Source organism: Typopeltis vanoorti, chromosome 4, assembly GCF_054136105.1.
Source record: "Typopeltis vanoorti isolate ZY-2024b chromosome 4, IOZ_Tvanoo_1.0, whole genome shotgun sequence".
Taxonomy (NCBI): domain Eukaryota; kingdom Metazoa; phylum Arthropoda; class Arachnida; order Uropygi; family Thelyphonidae; genus Typopeltis; species Typopeltis vanoorti.
The window spans coordinates 85,891,143-85,914,915 of NC_143552.1; the positions used below are offsets into that span (position 1 = coordinate 85,891,143).

Consider the following 23,773-nt stretch of genomic DNA (forward strand, 5'->3'; position numbering starts at 1 on the left):
TATGAACAGCAGTTAGCTAATGAAGCTAAAAAGAATCCTAGGGAGTTCTTTCGATATGTAGCCAGCAAAAGAAAGAATGATTATGGAAGGATGACATTGATTGGAGGAAATGGTATAAAGACAGCTGTTGCAGAATGTATGGTGGAGATACTTAATGAGCAGTTCATAAAGATCTTTCAATCTTGTGAATGTGACTTCATGGAGAGATTAAGAGCAGTTGATGATGGGGAGGAGAGACTGACTGTAAGTGAGCAAGAGGTGTTTGGGGAGTTGAGTAAACTAGATGTAAATAAGGCTGTGGGACTTGATAATATATCACCGCGTATTCTGAAGGAATGTGCCAGAGAGTTGACACCTGCCTTGACATATTTTTTTAATACGAGTCTTGCACTTGGTCAAGTCCCTAAAGAGTGGAAGGAGGGCAAGATTGTGCCACTTCATAAAGGAGGTGATCGAACTCAAGCATCAAACTATAGGCCTATCTGTGTGTCGGGTGTTGTGGTTAAGTTGTTGGAGAAGCTTGTGAGAGCTAGAATCCAGAGTTGGGTTGACAACAATGGTATAATCTTTGATGGACAGCATGGATTTGCTAAAGGGAGGTCGTGTTTTAGTAATCTACTTACTTATTACAATAAAGTGACTGCTTCCTTGGACAGAGGAGAAGGATACACAGTAATATACTTGGATTTCGCAAAAGCTTTTGATAGAGTGCCTCATGATAAGTTGACAGTCAAACTAGAGCAGATGGGGTTGGATATTAGATTAGTGCATTGGATTGGAGACTGGCTATCTGATAGGTATCAACAAGTTGTGTATGGGGTGCAATATCCAGGAAAAGGAAAGTCACTAGTGGAGTGCCTCAGGGATCTGTTTTAGGGCCATTACTATTTAACTTGTATATTAATGATATTGGCGAAGATTTGGATGGAGATATTCAGTTGTTTGCAGATGATGCAAAGTTGGGAAGAACCATAAAGAGTAGTGAAGATGTTGTGGCCTTGCAAGAAGACTTGAATAAATTGAGTGATTGGGCAAGCAAATGGGGGTGTGAGTTCAATGTTGCAAAATGTAAGGTTTTAAAATTTGGAAAACAAAGATGGGATGCAGAATTTATGCTTGGTAAGAATATATTGTTGGAAGTAGAGGAAATAAGAGATCTGGGAGTGATAGTGGATAAGGATCTAAAATTTAGGGGTCACATCGCCAAAATTGTGAAGACAACACAAAGACTTCTGGGAATGATGAGGAGGACACTGACGTGTAGAAGTAGGGAGATTCTTGTTCCATTGTATAAGGCTTTGATTAGGCCACACATGGACTATTGTGCCCAGATTTGGTCACCTGGTTTTCAGAAGGATGAGGAGATGTTGGAAAGGGTCCAAAGGCGACTGACTAAGGTAGTTTCTGACCTCTGGAATGTCGAGTATGAGGAAAGATTGAAAAGATGTAATTTGCAGAGACTAGTGGAGAGAAGGAAGAGGGGAGATATGATAGAGACCTACAAGTTGGTAAGGGGTTGCTATAGGATCAATGGTGGAGAAGTTCTACAGCGAATAGTGGGAGATCAGGGGAGAACCAGAGGTCATCCCTGGAAACTGTATAAAGAGGGTGTGAGTAGGGGAGTGAGAGGCAGGTTTTTTTCGTGCAGAGTTGTGAATGATTGGAATGCCTTGCCTGAGAGTGTGGTGTCTGCAAGGAGTTTGAATGTGTTTAAGACCCGGTATGATGAGATGTGTGTGAGATAAAAGGACCTCCTAGATGAGTCTTTGACTCCATGAGGTCTTGTTTAATAATAATAATAATAATAATAATAATGCAATCAGATTTTTAAGGATACTTTATCATACAACAAAATGTATTCCTTGTTAATGAAATTTCTCATTCAGTATATGTATAACACTGTTAAAACGAACATAATGAGTAAAATGATTGAGATTTTTACAGTGGCTTAGTATTTCTTTCATTTTTTCTTATTAAAAAAATCAAAATGTGTTATTTTTCTTTCAAAAAAATAAAATCAAAATACATATTTTAAATTTAACAAAAATTACACCTCTTATGAATATGATTTCTAGGCCTCAATTTGTATTGTCTTGTACTATTTTCACTAGATTTTTCTACTGTAATTTGTGAGTTATTATTTTCTTGAGAAGCATCTGATAGATCTAATTCTCCCTTACAAACCTGAGCAAATTTATTCCCAACTCTTTTATAACCTTCTAGTAGTTTATTTGATCTGTGGATTTATCGTTTGTTAGTGTGGAATCTTCGCTAACATGCAAACTTCTCTAGCTAACAAAAGACTGATTATGTTGATCATTAATATCTAAGTTAAGTTAAAAGATGTAGGTTCTTTAATACCTTTTGAATCTTACATACTGTTGTGTCCTTTTGTTAAAATTTTATAGTTCTCAATGTTACATGTAAAGCCTTTCTTGTGTGTGTGTGTGTCACGTGCTACTTCCGAAACACAAAGGGATAGCCTCAGGGTCAAGCAAAAACCAATGCGGCAGAGCCTTTGTAATCTACCTCTCCTAAAGTTCTAAGAAATTTATATTTTTATGCTGCACCACTTAGAACTTGTAGATTAAAATAAATTATATTAATCTAGAAGTGAGTAATGAACTGAAATAACACTTGATTTGCAATCGTGACCTTAATCGTACTCTAGAAATTTCCCGCTCAGATTCATAGTAATTTTGCAAGTGGTGCATCGGATTCCATACACAGACAATCTTGGTTAAGTGTAGCAAGGTTTATTAAACACAAAATATACAGCTAGTAATACAAGAAAAATATCCATTCTAAGTAAGTTAGAAATCAAATCAAATCAATCAACATGAACACCCTCGACAGACATGATCAGCAAGATTTACCTTATGCAACTCACACAATTTATAAATCCCACATTACAATCTTAATACTAACAATTCATATCAACATTCGTTCCTTAGGCTGAAACTTCTTGACATCCATTAACATATACAAAAATTCAATTTCGTTTAATGATTATCCTTTCATGATCTCCTATATAATAAAAAAATTGCTATATACTCTCTTATAATTCTGAGTCCTTCACTATCAAAGTTTCACATAACATTAAGTGATCAGGTTATACACAAACAAAGAAAAAATTTTCTACTTATCCACTAACGATAGTTTTTCACTCTTGCTGCATCATCACCAGTTTGTCTTTTATTCAATTGGACATTCATTCGGTACCCTTAATCTGTTTCAGGGTCTAAAATTTTCCGATCATCGATATGCTCAAGCGATCTTTTCATGACCTCCTCGGTCACAGCCTTTGGGATGTGTATTTTTTTTCCAACTCTAAGCGGCATGGCCTGTTGCTGCCTTCCAGGAGTCCGTGACTAGGTTTTTGCAAAAACATCGTCCGAGTGCTTAGGAATGGAGTTGCTCCCGCAACCAACCAGCCAACGAAGATCCAGCACCAAGAGAACCGGTCAACAACAAGGGGAAACGAAAAGAGAGAAGAGAGGTAAAGGGGGGGGGTTCTTAACCCTTTTATATCTCCTCCCTACCGGCAATCACCGTAACTTAGGTCGTTCACCCGGCACGTAGAATTTTCGTCACATGGGTCTGACCTCACAATGTCCGTTCTCTCTCTGCTTGTTTTCTTCACGTGCTGTGAGCACGCAACTGTCTGCTTGTTCCTGAACTTTGAGCTTTTGTTCACACAGATTATCTTTGTGGTTTCTCTTGCAAGTTTTTTTACATCAAAGGTAATATCAACTCTAAACCAATATTATTAACTTACACATATCATTGGCATTTTTTTTTCTTATATATTCTTTTCTTTTATCAAGTAAACAATGTCTCCTTGAGTTATTCGCAATTCTTTTCCTTTTAAACTAATGTATTCAATATTATACAAGCAGCACAACAACACATACTTTGAAACAAGCATATATTTAAATTTCTTATAGAGTCTTTGCCTGTTAAACCATAAGTGGAATCTTAGTATTCTAGACTTATCAAAGTTTAACAATACACATTTATGATACTCTGACATTAACTCATCAAAAGTACAATTATTTTTATTACCTGAGTTGTTATCATGTTGCTTATTTTTATCTAGAGAGAACTTAGGTACATGATTAGATGATGTTTTGTATTATGGCTTTGTCACCTTGAACTTTCTGAATAATTAGATGGATATCTTGTTTTATTGTTAGATTTTACTTCCTTATTATTTAAGTAAAGAAAACCTTCATTTTTAAACATTCGTAATTGTTGCCTATGCATACTAAACTGTTCCTTAATAGGCATAATTTTAACCATCAGAATTTTAACACATTTAGCATTGTAATTGGATTCTTTATACAGTATCTTGTATTTTAAAATTTATAGGAGATAGCTTTTCTAATATCCTGTAAGGACCTGAAGCCTTTCTGCCTAATCTACTACTTTTTAACACTAATCCTATTATCGAAAAGTACTAAAACACTAGTACTACGATTCGTGTATCTTTTTCTTAACCTCTTTTTGAGTGCTCTTGTTCTCTGGGAACTAAATTTTTAATAGTTTCCTCTACAAGTTCATTAATAAATCAAGTAGGGGTTAAATGGACGAATAACACCATTAAGCTTGAGCTGCAAAAAAAGAAACAACTATGGAGGGAATTCAAGGAGAAAGGTGACCTTCAGGCACATGAACGGTATAAAGCGCTGGCCAGAAGGGTAACAAATGTGGTAAGAAAAGCAAAAAAGGATTATGAAAGAACATTGACCATGCAGGCTAAAGAGAATTCTAAACAGTTTTTTCGATATGTTGCAAGTAAAAGAAAAAAATGTATATGGCAGAATGATTTTAAAGAATGCCGATGGTAGGGAGGTAACCGAATCAGCTGATATAGTTGAATTACTGAGCGAGCACTTTGCAAGAATATATCTTCCAGGTTCTACTGGATGATTCTACTGGACATTGCAGAAATGAATGAACCAATAGATTATACGGGAATTATGGTGAATGAAGTGGAGGTGAGTAGTCTATTGCAGAACCTCAATGTCAATACATTTATAGGATTGGATGGTATACCAGCTCGTGTCGTACGTGAAGCGGCTAAAGAATTGTCAGTACCCTTGACCATTTTGTTTAATTTGAGTCACGGGTCTGGGTTAGTCCTGAGGGGGTGAAAAGAGGGGAAAATAGTTCCACTGCATAAAGGAGGTTCCAAGACTGCTGTTGTAAATTACCGACCGATTAGCATATCAGAAATCATTGGCGAGGTCTTGGAGAAATTAGTCAAGAGAAAATTACAGGACTGGATAGATGAAAATGGGATACTGTATGGGGGACAACATGGTTTTGTGAAGGATAGATCATGCCTCAGTAACTTGCTCACGTTTTATAACACAGTGACGGCTGAACTGGATAAGGATAATGGGTTTACAGTGATTCTGCTGGACCTTGCTAAAGCCTTTGATAGGATACCACATGTTACTCTAATCAGTAAACTGGAGCAGATGGGGATGGATATGGGGTTGGTGAGATGGATAGGAGGGTAGTTGAAGGCGAGATACCAGAGAGTGGTTTATTCAGGAGTGGAGTCCAAAAGATGGCTTGTTACTAGTGGTGTGCCGCAGAGTTCTGTTCTTGGACCACTACTTTTCAATTTGTTCATTAACGATATAGGAAAGGATCTGAGTGGAAGTGTTCACTTGGTTGCCGATGATGCAAAGTTGGGTAGAGCAATTGTGAATGCACAGGATGTGAAAATTTTGCAGGATGATTTGGATAGTTTGGAGGACTGGGCTAGGGAAAATGGATGTCAATTTAATGTGGCAGAGTGTAAGGTTATAGGTAGCAGCAGTATATCACATTGGTGGAACCGTACTCCAGGAGATGACGAGGCCAGAGATTTGGGAGTGTTGGTGGATAGGGAGTTGAAGTTTAGGGGGCACATTGCAAAAGTGTCTAAATCAGCTCATCAAATCACTTGGTTGCTGAAAAATACTTTAACAAGCAGAGACAAACAGGTTATTTTTCCTCTGTATCAAGCCTTGATATACCCTCCTCTAGACTATTGTGCCTAGATATGGGCACCAGGGTTTCTTATTGATGGGGAGGAGGTGGAGAGGATCCAGAGACGAGTGACTAAGATGATTGCAGGTCTGTGGAATGAACCTTATGAGAACAGGTTGCAAAAATTGGTGGATAGGCAAAAAAGGGGTGATATGATTCAGACATTCAAATTACTGAAGGATTTCTGTAGCATTAATCCAGAAGATATTTTTGAGAATAGGATTGGTGGTGGGAGGACTAGGGGCCATACATGGAAGCTGGACAAGAGTGTAGTTAGCAGGGGTGTTAGAACTAGGTTTTTTACTTGGAGAGTGGTGAATGAGCGGAATAAGTTGCCAGAGTCTGTTGTGGGTGCTATTGACCTTGAATGAGTTCAAGGTGAGGTATGATAGATACTGTGTGAATGTCGAATAGTTGCTCTTGACATGATGTTAAGGCCTCCCTCAATGAGTCTGTCGACTCCTTGGAGTTGCCCAAGATGATGATGATAATAATAATAATAATAATTATTATTATTATTATTATTACACATCACCTCCAGGGAGTTTAACAACCCATTGAGGAAGGGCACCCACTCTACAAATCTGTCTCCACCACTCAATCCAGCAACTACAATGAATTGCAACTACCATCATCTACTGCCCACCACCACCACTAGTATTTTCACAAACAATCACAAACATGCTGTTGTGTCCTATTCTTCTTATTCTATTCTATTAACTTTCTTATACTTTATATCCTACCAGCTGTGCCATTTATGTTGTGTCCATCTGACAATTTTTATTCTATCTAACAATTCCTGCTTATCTATGTTCTTCTATTATCTACACACGAGATATCACCAAAACTTATACTAATATTTAAGTTATTTCTTCCCTTAGTACCCTTAGTATTTGTATTTATACTGTGCCTTTTGGGATATTTAGTTTAAGATGTTATATACAATAACAAGGAGAAAGAACTCAAATATGTCTGAAAGTGTAACTAGGTTGCAGTCGTGACACTTTATCTCATTTCTTAACATTAATTTCCCGCGTGATTAGGTTCGTATTTTTTTTTTTTCAAGTGGTGCATTGGACAGCAATTTCAGACAACTCTTTTATCATTGAACAAAGGTTTATTAAATTCCTTAACATGGTACAATTCAATTTTTTGTGATTACTCAATTTTATACTAAAACTAAATACTTACAAACTAACATTAGCTTATTACAAGTAATCAGGCTATGATCCTATAATGGGTATTACGATCATGCCGCCATAACAATTCAACACATAAATTCACTTGACATGGACAAATAAGATTAATTCACACTATTTAACTATTCAAACTTAAGTAGATTAACTAAACCATTTACTGTACTAACACATAACTAGTATTACAATCATGCCGCCATACATATTCAACACGTAAATTCATTTGACATGGGCAAATAAGATTAATTCACACTATTTAACTATTCAAACTTAAGTAGATTACCTAAACCTTTTCCTGCGCTAACACACAACTATGACATTTTAACTCTCTAATACATTACAATAGACATGCAAAATTCTCAGGACACTTAATTATTCACATAACATTAACACTAGCCAGCTTACTTTTAATATATTCTGTCAGATACTAAAGTCCTAGTATAAATTTTCCTTGGTCACTTCAACAGTTCCGTATTAGAATAATGATACTTATCACAGACAAATTTTAGTTAACATTAGATATATTTTACAGTACCTTTCTTTCTTGGGATTTTCATATGGACCTTTACCTTCTTCTGATTGAACTATCTTGATATAACCTCTCCGATAATCTGCTACTCCTATGTTCCTTTTTGAGCTGAACTATGCTTAGACACACTCTGAATCATCTATATATCGGCTGTGCAACTCGCCACGTAGACATCGATTTCTTTACCTCCTTCCGTTTTTCGTAGTTGTCACCGAAGTTGAAATACAAAGAATATGCTTTCTTTTCCTCGACTATATGGCATTCTTCGCTTCTCACATAGGAAATACGGAACCGAGATTCCGCTCACTTTTGTTTCTGTGTTGTGGCGTCGGAGATATAACTCCAATCTCGCCACTCAGGAAATCACCGTGAAATCCCTACGAAAGAGCTCGCGAAGGACTCTCCTGGAACGGAATCCAAACCAAAACCAAAAAAGCCCCGTGGGGGGGGGGGGTTACAACTCTTTTATACCTGTTCTCCTAAAGGCACTTTTTCTAACTTCTTTTCTCTGCCCCGTTTTTGTTTTTACTTCACCGACCAATTAGGGTGGCGTTTTTCTGCCAAACGTCCTTTGATCGGCGAGCCCGTAACGATGTCTCAATCCGGGAATCGGCCCTGAGCGATAGTCTGTTGTTTTCCTTTGCTAGCCTCTAATTTAATCCCCTTTCCAAAATTTTTCTATGAACTTACTTAATAACTTAATTTCTAGCCTTTCACGTACCATCTCTTATGACTAATCCTTTTCTGTCTTATTTATTTAACTTTTCTCATTTAAATCATATCACAATATTAATATATTCTTTCTTTTGTTAGTTAAACAAAACCTTTATATTTTATATATTTTATTGGATGCAAGCATCTTTCTTTTTCTTTTAATTAATTCAACCATTATCTTTTATGCAGGGTTTTTAATTTATTTTATTTATTCTTCATGTTACACCATGATAGCTGAGAATTCTGTGTTCTCAAGATATCAGGTGTAACAATGCCCATGGTAGGATTTGAACCCATGGCCTTTTGGCTGGAGGGCAGATACGCAAACCACTCGGCCAACCAGGCCAGCATGAAGTTCATGAACAACTAAATTTCTTTCTACTATATCCTCAAAATACTCATCAATATCTGATAAACGTCAGTCAATCTGTAGATCTTAACTCATTTGGAAAATTAGGATCAAAACCATATAGTATGAAGACATTTTTTTTTCTTTACTAGCAGAACGAAATACTATTCTACAAGCAAATAAAGCTTGTAGCATGTAAGAATCCCAATTAGTATATTTTAGCATTCACTAGCGTAGAAAGTGTCCATTTTAAAGTCATATTTATATCCTTTTACACATTCCATTAATTTGAGGATGACACTGAGCTACACAGGCTCTCAACATTGTTGAGAGCCTATGTAGCTCAGTGTATGTGGCATTTGCACACCATGGTGCTTGGCCGCACGAAGGAAAACTTTTTTTCAAGTCTAGTCGGCGACTAGAGGAAATTTTTCTAAAGCCTTTTTTCGCCGGTTCCCGAGTTAGTCGATCTCTGGCACTGGCAAGCGGGTTTTTCCTCCCGGAAACTCTGGTTTTTTGTCCTGTAAACTCAAGAAAATCGACCGTAGAACCCACATAATTTCAGACATTAAATATATTGTGTTAGGGTTAGGGACCACGAGATGGCGGCACATTTGAGCCGTCTCTCTTCACTGTGTACCGCTTAATTAGTGGTAGCCTTGGGCCGTCTATCTCTGATTTTTACCAGTGGAGATTGAACTGCCCACTCAGTCTCCAAAAAGTTAGATAGGACTAACCTCACCTACTCCCCATATGTGGGCGGGGGAGGCGTTAGTTAGAGTTAGATAACATTGTTTTATATATAACCTTATTTTAGTTAGAGTGTTTCAGATTCATATCCATGATGGTGCACTCACTTGGAAATCAACATGTTGTCTTTGTCCAAAAAAGAATGAAGCTCAGATATAAAAAAAATTAAACTATTTACTGTAAACAGGTAAATATATACAACAAATATTAATTCTCTATAATAAGTAATTCTCTCTAAGCAGATCTAATATTTTTTTTATAAAAAAGAATCTCTTGTTTAATAAGATTGCAAATCCATTTCATTCCAAATTTATTCTTTTAACTCTGAAGAGTGAGAAAGTGAAAATACGAGGGCTGTTCGATAAGTCCATGCAAAGTCTAAGAGATAGCGTCACCAGTACATATCGAGGTTAGGTGATTCTTCAATAGTTGCTGGCAACTGTTGGAGGATTATACGCGAAGTTTCACTCAGCTAGAGCTATTACTCTGTGTTTGATGTTCATTTGAATCGATTAAGTACCGTGATTTGTGAAAAATGGATGAGAAAGAATTTCATGTAGTGATTAAACATTACTTTTTAAAAGGGAAAATGACTCAGGAAACCAAAGCTAAGCTTGATGAACATTATGGTGAGTCTGCACCTTTGATTAGAATGGTTTATAAGTGGTTTAGTAACTTTCAAAGTGGCCATGTGTGTGGCCACAAGTGACGCTGAATGTTCTGGATGCCCTGTTGAGGTCGCTACTCTAGTAATATTGAAAAGATCCACGATTTGGTGATGGATAATAGAAGAGTGAAGGTGCGTGAAATTGCTAAGGCTGTGGGCATCTCAAATGACTGCATATGTAATATTTTACATGAACATTTACATATGAGAAAACTATCTGAAGATGGGTGCTGTTTTTGCTCACACTGGATCAAAAGTGTCAATGTGTGAAATGTTGCAAGGACGGCTTGAAGCTGTTTCAAGTTCTTTCGCATCCCCCCCCCCCTGCCCTACTTTCTAGATTTGGCTCCCTCGAACTACTGTCTGTTTCCAAACATGAAAAAATGGCTGGCAGGAAAGAGCTGCTAGAAACAACTGCCTATTTTGAAGAGTTGGACAAATCATTCTATATGGATGGGCTCAAAAAACTTGAACATCGTTGGACTAAGGTATAGACCTCAAAGGAGACTATGTTGAAAAATAAAAAATGTTTGTTCCCAAAAAAATTATGTTTTCTTCATTTTTGCATGGACTTATCGAACAACCCTTGTAGTAATTATATTATCTTAATATGATAAAAATGAATTAAGAAGGGGGGGGTATAATTGGCAAACGATTCAATGTGTAGGCTGTGTAGAAGGAATGAATGCAGGTTTTTGGATGTATGGAATGAGTTTGAGGGAAGATTAGATTTGTATAAGAGGGACAGCCTACACCTAAATGTGTTTGGTATCAGCAGTCTTGAAAAACTAATAACTGGTATGAGACTTAACACAGAGAGTCAGGGAAATTAAATTACAATGGGAGGAATGATGGTGCTAATGATGGGAATGGGCATTATCATGGAAATAATTGAGGAGTGAATGATTTCGACTTTATGTTAATCCAGCTCAGACCCATCAGATGTGTACAAAGATGTCTACATGTATAAGGCACTAGAGAAGAATAGAAATCTGCAAGTTGTCTAACTGTGTCATGATGACTGCATTCAAGAGTATACAAAAGAACATGCAGGTAGATTATTATATACACGAATGCCATGAGTGTCAGAAACAAAGGGATAGTGTTTATTGCCTTTGTCAATTTGTTGGGAGACCTCAGATTGTAGGCATTAGAGAGACTTGGCTATCAGAATCAGACATACTAACTTGTATAAAGGGTACGGTAATTTTAGGAAAGATACAGAGGATAGTGGAGGAGGGGGTGTGTGGTGCTAATGATATGGGATGACTTGAATCCAGTTTGTGTCAAGAACTATCATTGTAGTAATAGTAAGAGTATTTCTTGTGGCAGTGAATTTGAAGCCATCTGGTGTGAGGTGGAATCTAACAAGATCAATTACATAGTGGGATGTTGTTACAAACTTGATGGATCGGTTGCTAGTAATGAAGAAATGGATCATCAAATAGAGACAATGGGTGCAAAACGCATAATCATAATGGGAGACTTTAATTATCCAAGTGTTGACTGGGTAGCTGTAAAATCTCATGAGAAGAATGAAACTGAATTTATTGAACTGTTGCGAGACAACTTCCTCAAGCAGCATGTGACAGAAGGAACTTGAGAATAAAGAATTAGAGTTGATTAGAGTGTCAGCGGGTGTTTCACTTAAAGACGTTACTATTCTGCCTCCAGTTGGGGACAGTGATCATGTGGTATTCACTTGGGAAGTGACTAAGTTTATGACTGTTCCATGCGAAAAAGGTTACATTTTGAACTACAAAGCAAGAAATTATGACCAACTGAGGAATATACCAAGTTCAGTGGAATGGTATTGGTTGCTGGATGGGAAGAATATCAGCAGTGCATGGGGAGCATTTAAAAAATACTTAAATGATGCAATATCAGAATGTGTCCTGAGAGTTCAAAGAATAAGTAGGGCAGGAGTCAAATGGATGTGTAATCTTATTAAGCAAGAGATTCATAAAAAAAAGGATGATGTGGAAGGAATGCCATGTACATAAGGATGATGTCCATTATGAATATTATAAGCAGCAGGCCAGAATAATCGCAACTGTTGTACAGAAAGCTAAGTTTGAGTATGAGAAGAAACTGGCTCTTCAAACCTAAGATAACCCACAAGCATTCTATTGATGTGCTGCAAGTAAAAGAAAGAATGAATATGAAAGAATAACTCTTCTAAATGCAGGTGGTGTAAGGGTGACAGATGCAGAAGAGGTTGCTCAACTATTGAGTTCTCATTTTTCTAAAAGCTATCAACCTGGCTAAACAACATTAAATTCAATGATACCTCTTCACTGAATGAAGAAACCGAGGTGTATGAAGAGGAGGTATTAGTTACATAAATTGAAGAATTCAGCAATAAGGACTGATAGGATATCACTCTGATGAAGAATTCTGCAATAGGAACTGATGAAGATTTTGGAAAGGTTGGTTAGGGCTCGCATTCAGAAATGGGTTTACTAAGGGAAGGTCATGTTTTAGTAATTTGCTTACATTCTATAATAATATTACCATTGAACTAAACAAGGAGGAATGTATACATCATAATACTTTTGGATTTTGCTAAGGATATTGACAGAATACAGCATGGAAGACTGTTGCATAAATTGGAGAATATGGGTTTGGATCATAAAATGTTAGTAGATACGAGGATGGCTGACTGACAGATGTCAAAAAGTGGTATACGGAGGGGGGATGGGATGAGTGCAAGATTTAAGGTAACTAGTGGTGTACTACAGAGATCAGTCCTTGGGCCACTGCTTTGAAGGATTTGACAGGTGACATACAGCTATTTGCTGATGATGTATCTTTACATCATCAAATAAAAGGCTGGAATTGTGGACATACCATTAAAAATAAGTCATGCGGAAAATGGATGTCACTTCAATGTCAGTAACTACAAAGTCATGCGGAAAATGGATGTCACTTCAATGTCAGTAAATACAAAGTCATGCACTTTGACATGATTAGATATCCAGTGTTGTATTATATTGGTGGGAATTATACTTGAAGAAATTGATGAGGCCAGGGATCTTGGTGTGTTAGTAGATAGCAAGTTGAAGTTCAGGGACCATGTAGCAAAGATTGCAAATACAATTCAAAAGATAATTGCATTGCTGAAACGAACTTTAACATGTAAAGATAAGGATGTTATTTTGCCTCTTTACAAGGCCTTTATAAGACCTCACTTAGAGTATTGTGCACAGGTCTGGTCTCCTGATTTTCATTGCGATTCTGATCCAGTGGAAAGAGCGTAAAGGAGAGTGTTAAAAATGATATCAGAACTGTGGAATACTGATTATGAAGACAGACTGCAGACACTAACAAATAGGAGAAAGAGGGGGGTGATATGATTGAGACTTACAAACTACTGAAAGGGTCACTGAAACTACTGAACAGGATTTCAGTTGATGGAAGTTTTCATTTTGTGGAGGGTGGGGAAAGGACAAGAGGTCATCCCTGGAAGCTGAGAATGAATGCTGCTAAGAAGGGTGTGAGGGCTAGATTTTTCTCTGAGGGTAGTGCGTGATTGGAATGGATTGCCATTAGATGTGCATACAAGCAGTGTGAATGAATTCAAGAATAAGTATGATAGCTGGTGCATGTGGTCTTCTTCGATTAGTCCCTTACTTTGAGTTTTTATTAATATTCTTAATAATAATAATAAAAACTCAAGGAACAGATTCAGATATTGCATTATTTAAGTATTTTTTAAATGTTTCCCATGCACTATTCATACCCCCTCCCATCTAACAACCAGATACCATTGCACAGAACCTATCATGCTTCTTAGTTGGTCATAATTTCCTGCTTTGTAGTTCAGCATGTAACATTTTACAAGAAAAAAACATGTCCAAAATATTGCAAAAGTAACAAAAAAGTAACCATAAAAAGCCAAAACAAACACCAACACTTATATCCATTCACTAACATTCTTGGATCAACTATAAACATTGACGGGGCACACCATCACTTGCTGGCATCATCTGACTGCAATTTGGCTCAGCTATCACAACTACATCATGCATGATGTCTTTTGTAAGAAGAGTGGAACATGATTTTTGTCAAATCAAGCAATCCTTGAGAAAAGTTATTTAAGTTGAAATCTTTGCTATGCGATCTACTCTGGCTCTAGATTTCCATGCCTCATTTTACACTTTTTATTTCCTACCTCTTCTGCTCCCCTAAATTCAGCTGATCATTGTAACTTCCTTGATTATTTATCTCTGAGATTATCTTCCTAGGAGACTTTATTGTTCATATGTCAAACTGGCTTCCCATCTCTGACTTCACAGATTATACTTCATAGGATCATTTCTATAGCATGATTAATAAGTTTACATTCTGAAATCACAATAATATTCAGAGATCAAACTAGAAGGGAAGCCAAATTGCTATTTGGCTTCCCTTCCAATGAATATCATTGCTATCAGTCATGATATAACACAAATTGTAATGCTGTCAACCAGAATACCAGATATCCTCACCATTTTTCTAACACTGTGGACCTTTTCTTAACCCTCTCTCCCTTCAGATACACTTTAAATGTTTGTCCTTCTCTTGGCAACATAACCATAAAGAAATCCTAGAGGTCATCCAGTTGGGATGACCTCTAGGATTTCTACATCACTTTTTCATGGTCTGATTATTGTTTCTTCCTTTCCTGATTCAGATGTCTGATTTGACCATACAACCAAAATAATTCTTACTGGAATGAGGGCCTTTATTCTCATTTCACTGAAATCTCCCCCCCCCCCCCCACACACACACAAACATGCAAAAATCTCTCTCCAAGCTGCAGTTCTCTAAAAATGTGCCACTGCAGTCTAAAATAAAAATTCATCATATATTCAGTGACTGAAGTCAGAAACCTCAGCTTCTCACTTAGCGTACACTTCAACCCAAAAAAGTGTAAAAAAAAAAAATCAACAAATTCATTGCATACTTTGCAAGGACCTTTGGCTCTTGCATTTGTCATTTGTGCAAGAGTTGCAGGAAGGAAAACACCAGTGCCAAGAGCATGCTAAGCCCTATCTTTGTGTGACATCACCATGGTACCATTAGGATGTGAGAAACATGGAAACATAGTAGTGAAAAAAGTTCTGTCCAACAGCCTTCACAAGAAACTAGAAGGCTTGTCTGCCATATGAGCTTACCTCCCAATCAAATGGCAGTCGAGCCTTTATTGGTCATGTGTTTCACCCCCCCCCCCTCTCTCTCTCATATCCTGATGGTAAACTATAGTGACTGTCTAAAAGACAAGGCAGATTTCATAGCTTCAGTGTTTTATCTCCAGCTTTGGTATAGATGACCAAAGCAAATCACCTACTACACTGTGAGCTGTTCACACCATACTTCCTTTAATCTTTTCCCAGAAGGACATCAGAAAAATCCTTGGTAGTTGTGATACTATTAAGTCTCTTAGTTCAGATGATATCCCTCCAGTTGTTCTAAAAACTTATGCTTCAGAATGAACACTCATCTTGTATCACTTATATAAGTTGTTATTCATTGGGCATCTGCTTAACATGCTGTTGAGTAGATGCCCAATGAATACCAACTAAGCCTTTATCCAGGCTCTACTTAAAAAGGGAGATAAACATCAGCCATCAATTATCATCCTCGCTTTTGTACTCTCGAATGTGATGGAGATCATCAACAACCAGCTTCTTCACTCTTCCTACCTAGAAACCTGTCAGTTAATTAGTGATTACCAGTATGAATTTCTCTATTCTTGTCCTATAGATCTCCATGTGGTTGCTCTTGATATTTCCAAAGCATTCAGTCATGTCTGACATTGATATTTGCGGCGTTCTCAACAAGCTACCACCTTAAGGTCTCCTCTTGCCTTTGTGACCTGATTACCAACTTCCTCTCTGGTCTTTTATTGCATATCATGTTGGCTGGCTTCCTTTTCTGTACTCTTGCTCAAACTCTCCCTCCTCTACATCAGTAACCTCTTTTTCTCTCTCACCTTATCCTGAGTTTTGCTGATGACAGTGCTCTGCATTCCTCTTCCTCATTCATGAAACCTTGTAGTACTCAACCCCAAGAATTAGGGTTGAGTACTACAGAAGAGGCAACCTGCCTTGTTAAGTGAAGTGTGTGTAAAAGGAGGAGTCATCTATTGATGACTCCTCTCTCTTTTACAGATTTTCTCCAGTCCCTTTCTCATAAGCACTCGGTTTCTGCATTATACCTGTTTTTTTTTTTAATAGGTACCTTCATTAGCACTGCTTCTGAACTGACCTCTACCATTCCTATACTTTCTTGTAACCATGAAACAGCACAAGCAGCCTATGGTCAACATCCATTCACCATTCAACTACAAACTTGTTGAACGAATTTCTCACCTTCCTTTTTTCCATCTACCTCTATTCTTTAGAACAGCCTTCCCCATACTATTTTTTCTAATAAATACAATCCCTCACCTTTTCAAGAACCATATTAATAGTCCTTTCTGCTTAACCCCCCCCCCCCCATGGCACTTCTGTATTATAGGTTTTGTGACCTCTCATTGTGTGGGATTAATATACATGTATTTGCCAGCCTGCCGAGTGGTTAGCTTATCTGCTCTCCAGCCAAAAAGCTGTGGGTTTGAATCCCACCGTGGGCATGGATGATTATGAAAATACTAGTGATGATGGTGGGCGGTAGATGCCGTTGATGTGGATGGTGATGGTAGTTGCGATTTGTTGGTGGATTGAGTGCTAGAGACAGTGTTGTAGAATAGGTGGACTCCCCTGGAGGTATCATATAATAATGTATATAAATTGTGTATTGAGCTTGAATGAATTCTTAGATAAAATCAACATACTTCATCCATGGATCAAATTTATTTTGGAAATTGAACTTTCAGTTTCATAAAATATAGTTTGAATATTTTGTACAAAGAAACACACCATATATCATATTTGTGCTAAACTCTAACTGAATCTATCAGAAAGGTGTAAGAAAGACCCTAGATCACAGGTTATGTTGAATTTATTATTATTACCAAACCTCCATAGAGTCAAAAGACTCATTGCTGGAGGTATACACAGTCATATTCAAGCTCATCAAGCTGTGCTTTAAACTCATTTGCTACACATGCAACACATTTCACTCTCCATGGAAAGAATCTGCTCCATACTAGGCTGTTGTTCACAATCTTCTTATATAGTTTCCAGAGATGCCTCTTATCCCCCCCCCCCCCACATTCTGTGAAAATTTTCTTTATAATTAACCCAGTAACAACCTCTTACCAACTGAAATGTCTCAGTTATATTTCCTTTCCTCCTCCTCCTCCTGTTCATGTCATGATGGGAATTCTTACTTAAGAAAGAATTTTTGTAGTTTTATCCAAGAATCTTTTAAAATAGGATCCAGTTCGTGGTTTATCTGCTGCTCACCTATTTGACTTGTTCTATAACCATAAGTATCATAAATAAAAAATTTTCTAAGCTTCCAACTCTTCAGTTTGGGTGATCAGATAATATAAAATCTTCAGTTGATCCCCTATATCAAAGAATTTTTAGATAGAATTACAAAAATTTTTAATGCACTACTTTACATCCTGTTTACTACTAAAGACAAGATCTGACTTCTCTGTATTCTCTTCTTTCTTTGGATAGACTGGCAGATCATTTGTCTGTACATAAGGATAATGAAAAGGTTGATGTTTGTTTTCTTCAACTTGAGAAGCTTGGCCTTGCAGTCCATGTTATTTAAACTAGGTCAACGAATCTAACAGAAGAGAATAAAAATTAAATGTTACACAAATCTGAGTTTCTGTTTGAAAAGTTATTTAAAGAAAAAACATGAAGCTTTTTTGACCAACTTAAAATAGGAAACTTATTTATGAATGCTTCACTGATCTTTAATTGTTTTTAAACAAATCCTTTCAATAAATGTCCTGCATTATGCTTCTAGTTCATCATCTGAGTGTGTAACTTTGGCTGGTAATTATGAAAAATGAATGCATGGCTCATTTGTCTATAAGAATAGCAAGTTTAATTTGAACTTGATATTCTTATTGGTATTAGCTGCTCTGAAGATTTCCCTGAAAACAAGAGTGAAATACTTGTAGTCAAATATACTAAAAATAAAGTTTTTAATATACTTTAGTATAAAGTTTTTAGTACATTTTTCACATCTTTGCAGTAGAAGATAAAAAGGATTAAGAAGTTTTCTATATTCTATGTCTTTTAAACTTCTGATAACATTATGTAAAAACTCAGAATTTGTATAGTGTAATTATAACTAATTACATATAATAGTTTCACAGAAAAGTTTAGTCTTTTTTAATTAAAATTCATTTATTTTTTTCTTTAGGAGTTTTGAAAGAAATTTAATAACATACAAAATGTTGACAAGGCTTAAGCCACCTAAAAGTGCATTTGATGAGAGTGGACATGGAGTGGTTAGTAAAATATTTCTAATAGAACAAATTAAGGTTATTTAGAAACTTTAAACGTTTTTGATTGGAAAATAGTCAAGCAGTAACCATTTGTTTCCATCATACTTGAAAAAAAAAATGTTAAAAAGAAATTTTAATACAGCCTTTTTAAATATAGTTTTGTTTCCTCTTCCTTGTCAAACATTTTACACTCTTCATTAATATGGTGGTGCATGTAACATTCACAGCAGTGGGAGAAGTACATTTTCAGATGTATGACCATTTTGCATGTGCATCTGCCTCCTGAAATAGCACTTCTGTGGCATATAGACATTTCATGCACACAGAGGTCTCTCACAAATCTTTGAATTTCACTACAGCTGCAAAAGCTCTGATGCATTTTTTCAGATCCATTTATACTAACATTCTATCTCTTTATATATTTTTTTCTGTTGACTACCATCCTGGTTGGCTCCGTGAATAGTCTCCAACTAAAATAATGTAGGCTTGGTTCCAACTGTGGGTGCAGATGTTAGTGAATGTTTTCAGGTTGTAGATAAATTTCATTGCTCAGTATCCATAATAAAGATTGATGATATAACTAACACCAAGAGGAAAAAATATATTTATTAAACTCACTGATATTTCGCTGATTTTCTACCTATTATCATCAGAGCATAGTTATAACTGTGACAAGCATACAGCACTAAATCAAGTAATTGAAAAAACAATTTAAATTGTAACTGACACCTAATGTCCTGGGTCAGATAACTACAAAGTTAATTCAGAGAAGTCTGGCTATTAGGTCTTAAAATGATAGTCTCCCAGATCTTCGATAAATTAATGCAGCCACACTTGAGATTGGGAGAGTGCTTCATAGCTGATGCTGATTCTAAGAATAGCCTCTCAGACTAGATGTTTTCCTTCATCTGATTCTGTGTGAAGGAGGATCCAGAGCATGGTCTACCAGTCTGTTCAAAGTAGACTAACTTGCAATCACAAGGAACTTTATGCACTCCCAAATGTTCAAGAGGATGTAGTTGATCCTTAGGAGAACATATAATAGTAGCTGGTTGAATGAAATGTTCGAAAGTGGTATGGAGATCATACTTACAAAGAGTACATCAGAAAAAATAGCCAAAGAACTTTGGCTATTTTTTCTGATGTACCCTTAACATATGGAATGGGAATGGTTTTGCTGTGATCTGTATGTTGGGGGTAGGAAGGAGTGGGGGTACATTTCTCTATTTTATATGGACTGTAGCCATTGGCTAAAAAGGTGTTGCAAATAATGCACTCCCTGGTGAGTTGGCGGCGCTAGTGGGTCAAGTGCTACGAACGTGTTTTGAAGAGCTCCTGATTCAGATAAGTTTTACTAGGAATAATTAAGTATATAAGCGTAATTGTTTAAGTAAGAGCAGCTGTAAACGTTGTACGCTACCGATATTATTAGTGTGGGGTTTTTTTTTCCTTGCTTAAACTAAATACGAAAATGTTAATATTAGACCTAGTAACCTGCAGAGAAAAAAAAAAAAAAAATGGCGGCGGCATTGTCATTCCATGATTTTAATTTGGATTTCAGTCGGTTCGTTAAGTGTGAGGTCTGTTATATGTATTCCTTCGATTACATAAATGATTTGTGGATGTTTAGTGCGGATGGAAGAAGGGTGTGTGCGAAATGTGACCTGAACGAGGAATTGATGAATGCGAATATGAAGTTGATGACAGAAAGTGCTAGTACCAATTGTGTCGCGAGTGCACGTTTGAAAGAGAAGGATGGTGAGGTAGACAGGCGAAAAAATGTTAAAAAATCAGGAAAAAAGAAAAAGAGCGATTTGACAACCGTAATGGATGTTAAAAGGGACGAAAGTGAGGCGGAAAGAAACGAAATTGAGAGAACGAATGAAAGTAGAAATGGCGTGGTGCAGAAATCGCAAGTAAAAAAAATCGAAAGAATGAATGATAGCGAAAAAAGAATGACAGATGGCGAAAGTTGGACGCATGTTGGAACGAGAGTACTGAACCAAAGAAAGATGAATGACAGTAAAAGTGAGAAGAATGATAGCGAAAGTTGGACGCATGTTAGTCCGAAAGTACGGAAACAAAGAAAGATATGTGAAAGTGAGAAGAATGATAGTGAAAGTTGGACTTATGTTGGACCGAAAGTACGGAAACAAAGAAGGATGAATGAGAGGGAAAGTGAGAAGGGGGGGTCGAGAGTTAGAAAGTTAGAAAGATTTAATGATAGAGTGAATGTGTCGCGAGGTTCAGAAGGTGAATTGGATTGGATGAAGCAAGAAATGAAATGGATGCGGAATGAAATTAAGAGAATGCAGGTCAAAACTATTAAAATAAATCATGATGGCATGAAAGAGTTAACAAATGATGAGCGAGTGGCGTTGTATGGCGACTCCATTATTAAAGGTGTGCTAGAGGATAAAATGCACAAGGTATGTTTTCCAGGCGGTAAAATGAGTAGAGTGATTGAGGCATTGAATATGAGGCGGGAACGAGCAAAAGAGTTAATTGTATTAATTGGTACGAATGATTTGAGAGAGAACAAAGAGCATGTCAAAATGAATGTCAGGAGACTGCTTGGAAAGATAAAGGAGAATAGTGTGACAGGAAGGGTGGTCAGTGTGTTGCCTAGGTATGATTGTGGTGAAATGAGGCGGAGAGCAAGGATTATGAATGATATTCTGGCTGAAATGTGTGAGGAGATGGGAGTACAGTTTGTTAATATGTGGAATGAGTTTGAGGGACGAAGTGAGCTGTATGGGAGCGATAGACTGCATTTGAGTGGTTATGGTGTGAGTCGCTTGGAGAGACTGCTGCTGGAAGTTAGAGAAGTGAATAGAGAGAATGAATCAGATCGAGAGGGGAGTGATGTGGAAGAGCAGGAGAGATTGAAGGAGTGGAAATGAATGTGAAAATGAGAGAATGGGTGTGCAAGAGGAGCAGGGAAACGGGGAGGCTCAGGGTGGACAGGGATACACAGCGTGAGAAAGGTGGATGCTCCAAGAGGAGGTGAGAGAATGTGTAGGCAGGAAAGTAATGGGATGATCAGGGATCAAAAGGAAACAGATGGAATTGCAAAGGGTTCTAAAATGAAGAAGCAGAAAGGGAAATGGCCCCAGTCCAGCATGGAGAGATCACATCGAGTGAGTGGTATCAGTGGAACTAGCTGTAGATCCAGAAATGAGTTGTTGTGTTTGTACACCAATGCTAGAAGTATAAGAAACAAGGCGGATGAAATGGTTGCACTAATTGCGTCTGTGCACCCAGAGATTGTCGGAATAAGTGAGACATGGTTAGATGAAGATGACATCCTGACAGGAATAGAGATGGAAAGGTATGATGTGTTTCGTGAGGATAGAAGGGGTAAAAAGGGAGGGGGAGTGCTATTGATGATAGAGAAAGAGTTATGTCCATACAAGGTAGAGATGCAAGAGGGAAATGGGGCCAGTGGTTTTGAGGCAGTATGGTGTGAGATAGAGGTGAATAGAATCAAATACTTGGTGGGATGTTGTTATAGACCTGGTAATGTGGATGGTGGTGATAGTGTTTTCTTGAGTTTTTGAGGGATAACTACCTCAGACAGTATGTAACAGAGGGCACACGAGGATTAAGGGTCTTGGATTTGGTCATCTCATCGGAGGATGTAATTATCAATGAGGTATCAAATCATCCACCAATTGGTGAAAGTGACCATGAGGTGATTACTTGGGTGGTTGCCAGCAGTGCAAGGACCCCTGTGAAAAAAGGGTATATGTGGAACTACAAGGGGGGTGATTATGAAGAGCTCAGGAGACAGCTTGCAGGTGTAGCATGGAATGAGGAGTTAGCTGGAAAAGAGATCATTGCAGCTTGGGGGATTTTCAAAAACTATCTATTAGATGCAATGTCTAAATGTATTCCAAGGGTGAGAAGATTAAATAAGGTAGGTGTGAAATGGATGAATAAAGAGATTAAGCATGCGATGCAGAGAAAAAGGGCATCATGGAGGCAGCATAAGAGAAGTGGAAATAACCAATTCCATGAGGATTACAAAGACCAGGCAAGGAGAGTGACTTGGTTGGTGAGAGTAGCTAAAGAGAGGTATGAACAGCAGTTAGCTAATGAAGCTAAAAAGAATCCTAGGGAGTTCTTTCGATATGTAGCCAGCAAAAGAAAGAATGATTATGGAAGGATGACATTGATTGGAGGAAATGGTATAAAGACAGCTGTTGCAGAATGTGTGGTGGAGATACTTAATGAGCAGTTCATAAAGATCTTTCAATCTTGTGAATGTGACTTCATGGAGAGATTAAGAGCAGTTGATGATGGGGAGGAGAGACTGACTGTAAGTGAGCAAGAGGTGTTTGGGGAGTTGAGTAAACTAGATGTAAATAAGGCTGTGGGACTTGATAATATATCACCGCGTATTCTGAAGGAATGTGCCAGAGAGTTGACACCTGCCTTGACATATTTTTTTAATACGAGTCTTGCACTTGGTCAAGTCCCTAAAGAGTGGAAGGAGGGCAAGATTGTGCCACTTCATAAAGGAGGTGAACGAACTCAAGCATCAAACTATAGGCCTATCTGTGTGTCAGGTGTTGTGGTTAAGTTGTTGGAGAAGCTTGTGAGAACTAGGATCCAGAGTTGGGTTGACAACAATGGTATAATCTTTGATGGACAGCATGGATTTGCTAAAGGGAGGTCGTGTTTTAGTAATCTACTTACTTATTACAATAAAGTGACTGCTTCCTTGGACAGAGGAGAAGGATACACAGTAATATACTTGGATTTCGCAAAAGCTTTTGATAGAGTACCTCATGATAAGTTGACAGTCAAACTAGAGCAGATGGGGTTGGATATTAGATTAGTGCATTGGATTGGAGACTGGCTATCTGATAGGTATCAACAAGTTGTGTATGGAGGTGCAATATCCAGGAAAAGGAAAGTCACTAGTGGAGTGCCTCAGGGATCTGTTTTAGGGCCATTACTATTTAACTTGTATATTAATGATATTGGCGAAGATTTGGATGGAGATATTCAGTTGTTTGCAGATGATGCAAAGTTGGGAAGAACCATAAAGAGTAGTGAAGATGTTGTGGCCTTGCAAGAAGACTTGAATAAATTGAGTGATTGGGCAAGCAAATGG

The 23,773-nt window shown here is 37.4% G+C and overlaps 1 protein-coding gene across 1 annotated transcript in view; it reads left to right on the top strand.

Moving 5' to 3' along the window:
* The window catches only part of LOC150107472 (ATP-dependent 6-phosphofructokinase-like), a 443,838-nt gene that overhangs the window by 242,268 nt on the left and 177,797 nt on the right, over positions 1–23,773 (top strand). The window contains exon 12 of the mRNA XM_090391320.1: positions 18,567–18,654. Coding sequence (XP_090247446.1) covers positions 18,567–18,654 — 88 coding nt within the window. The remainder of the gene's footprint in view (positions 1–18,566; positions 18,655–23,773) is intronic.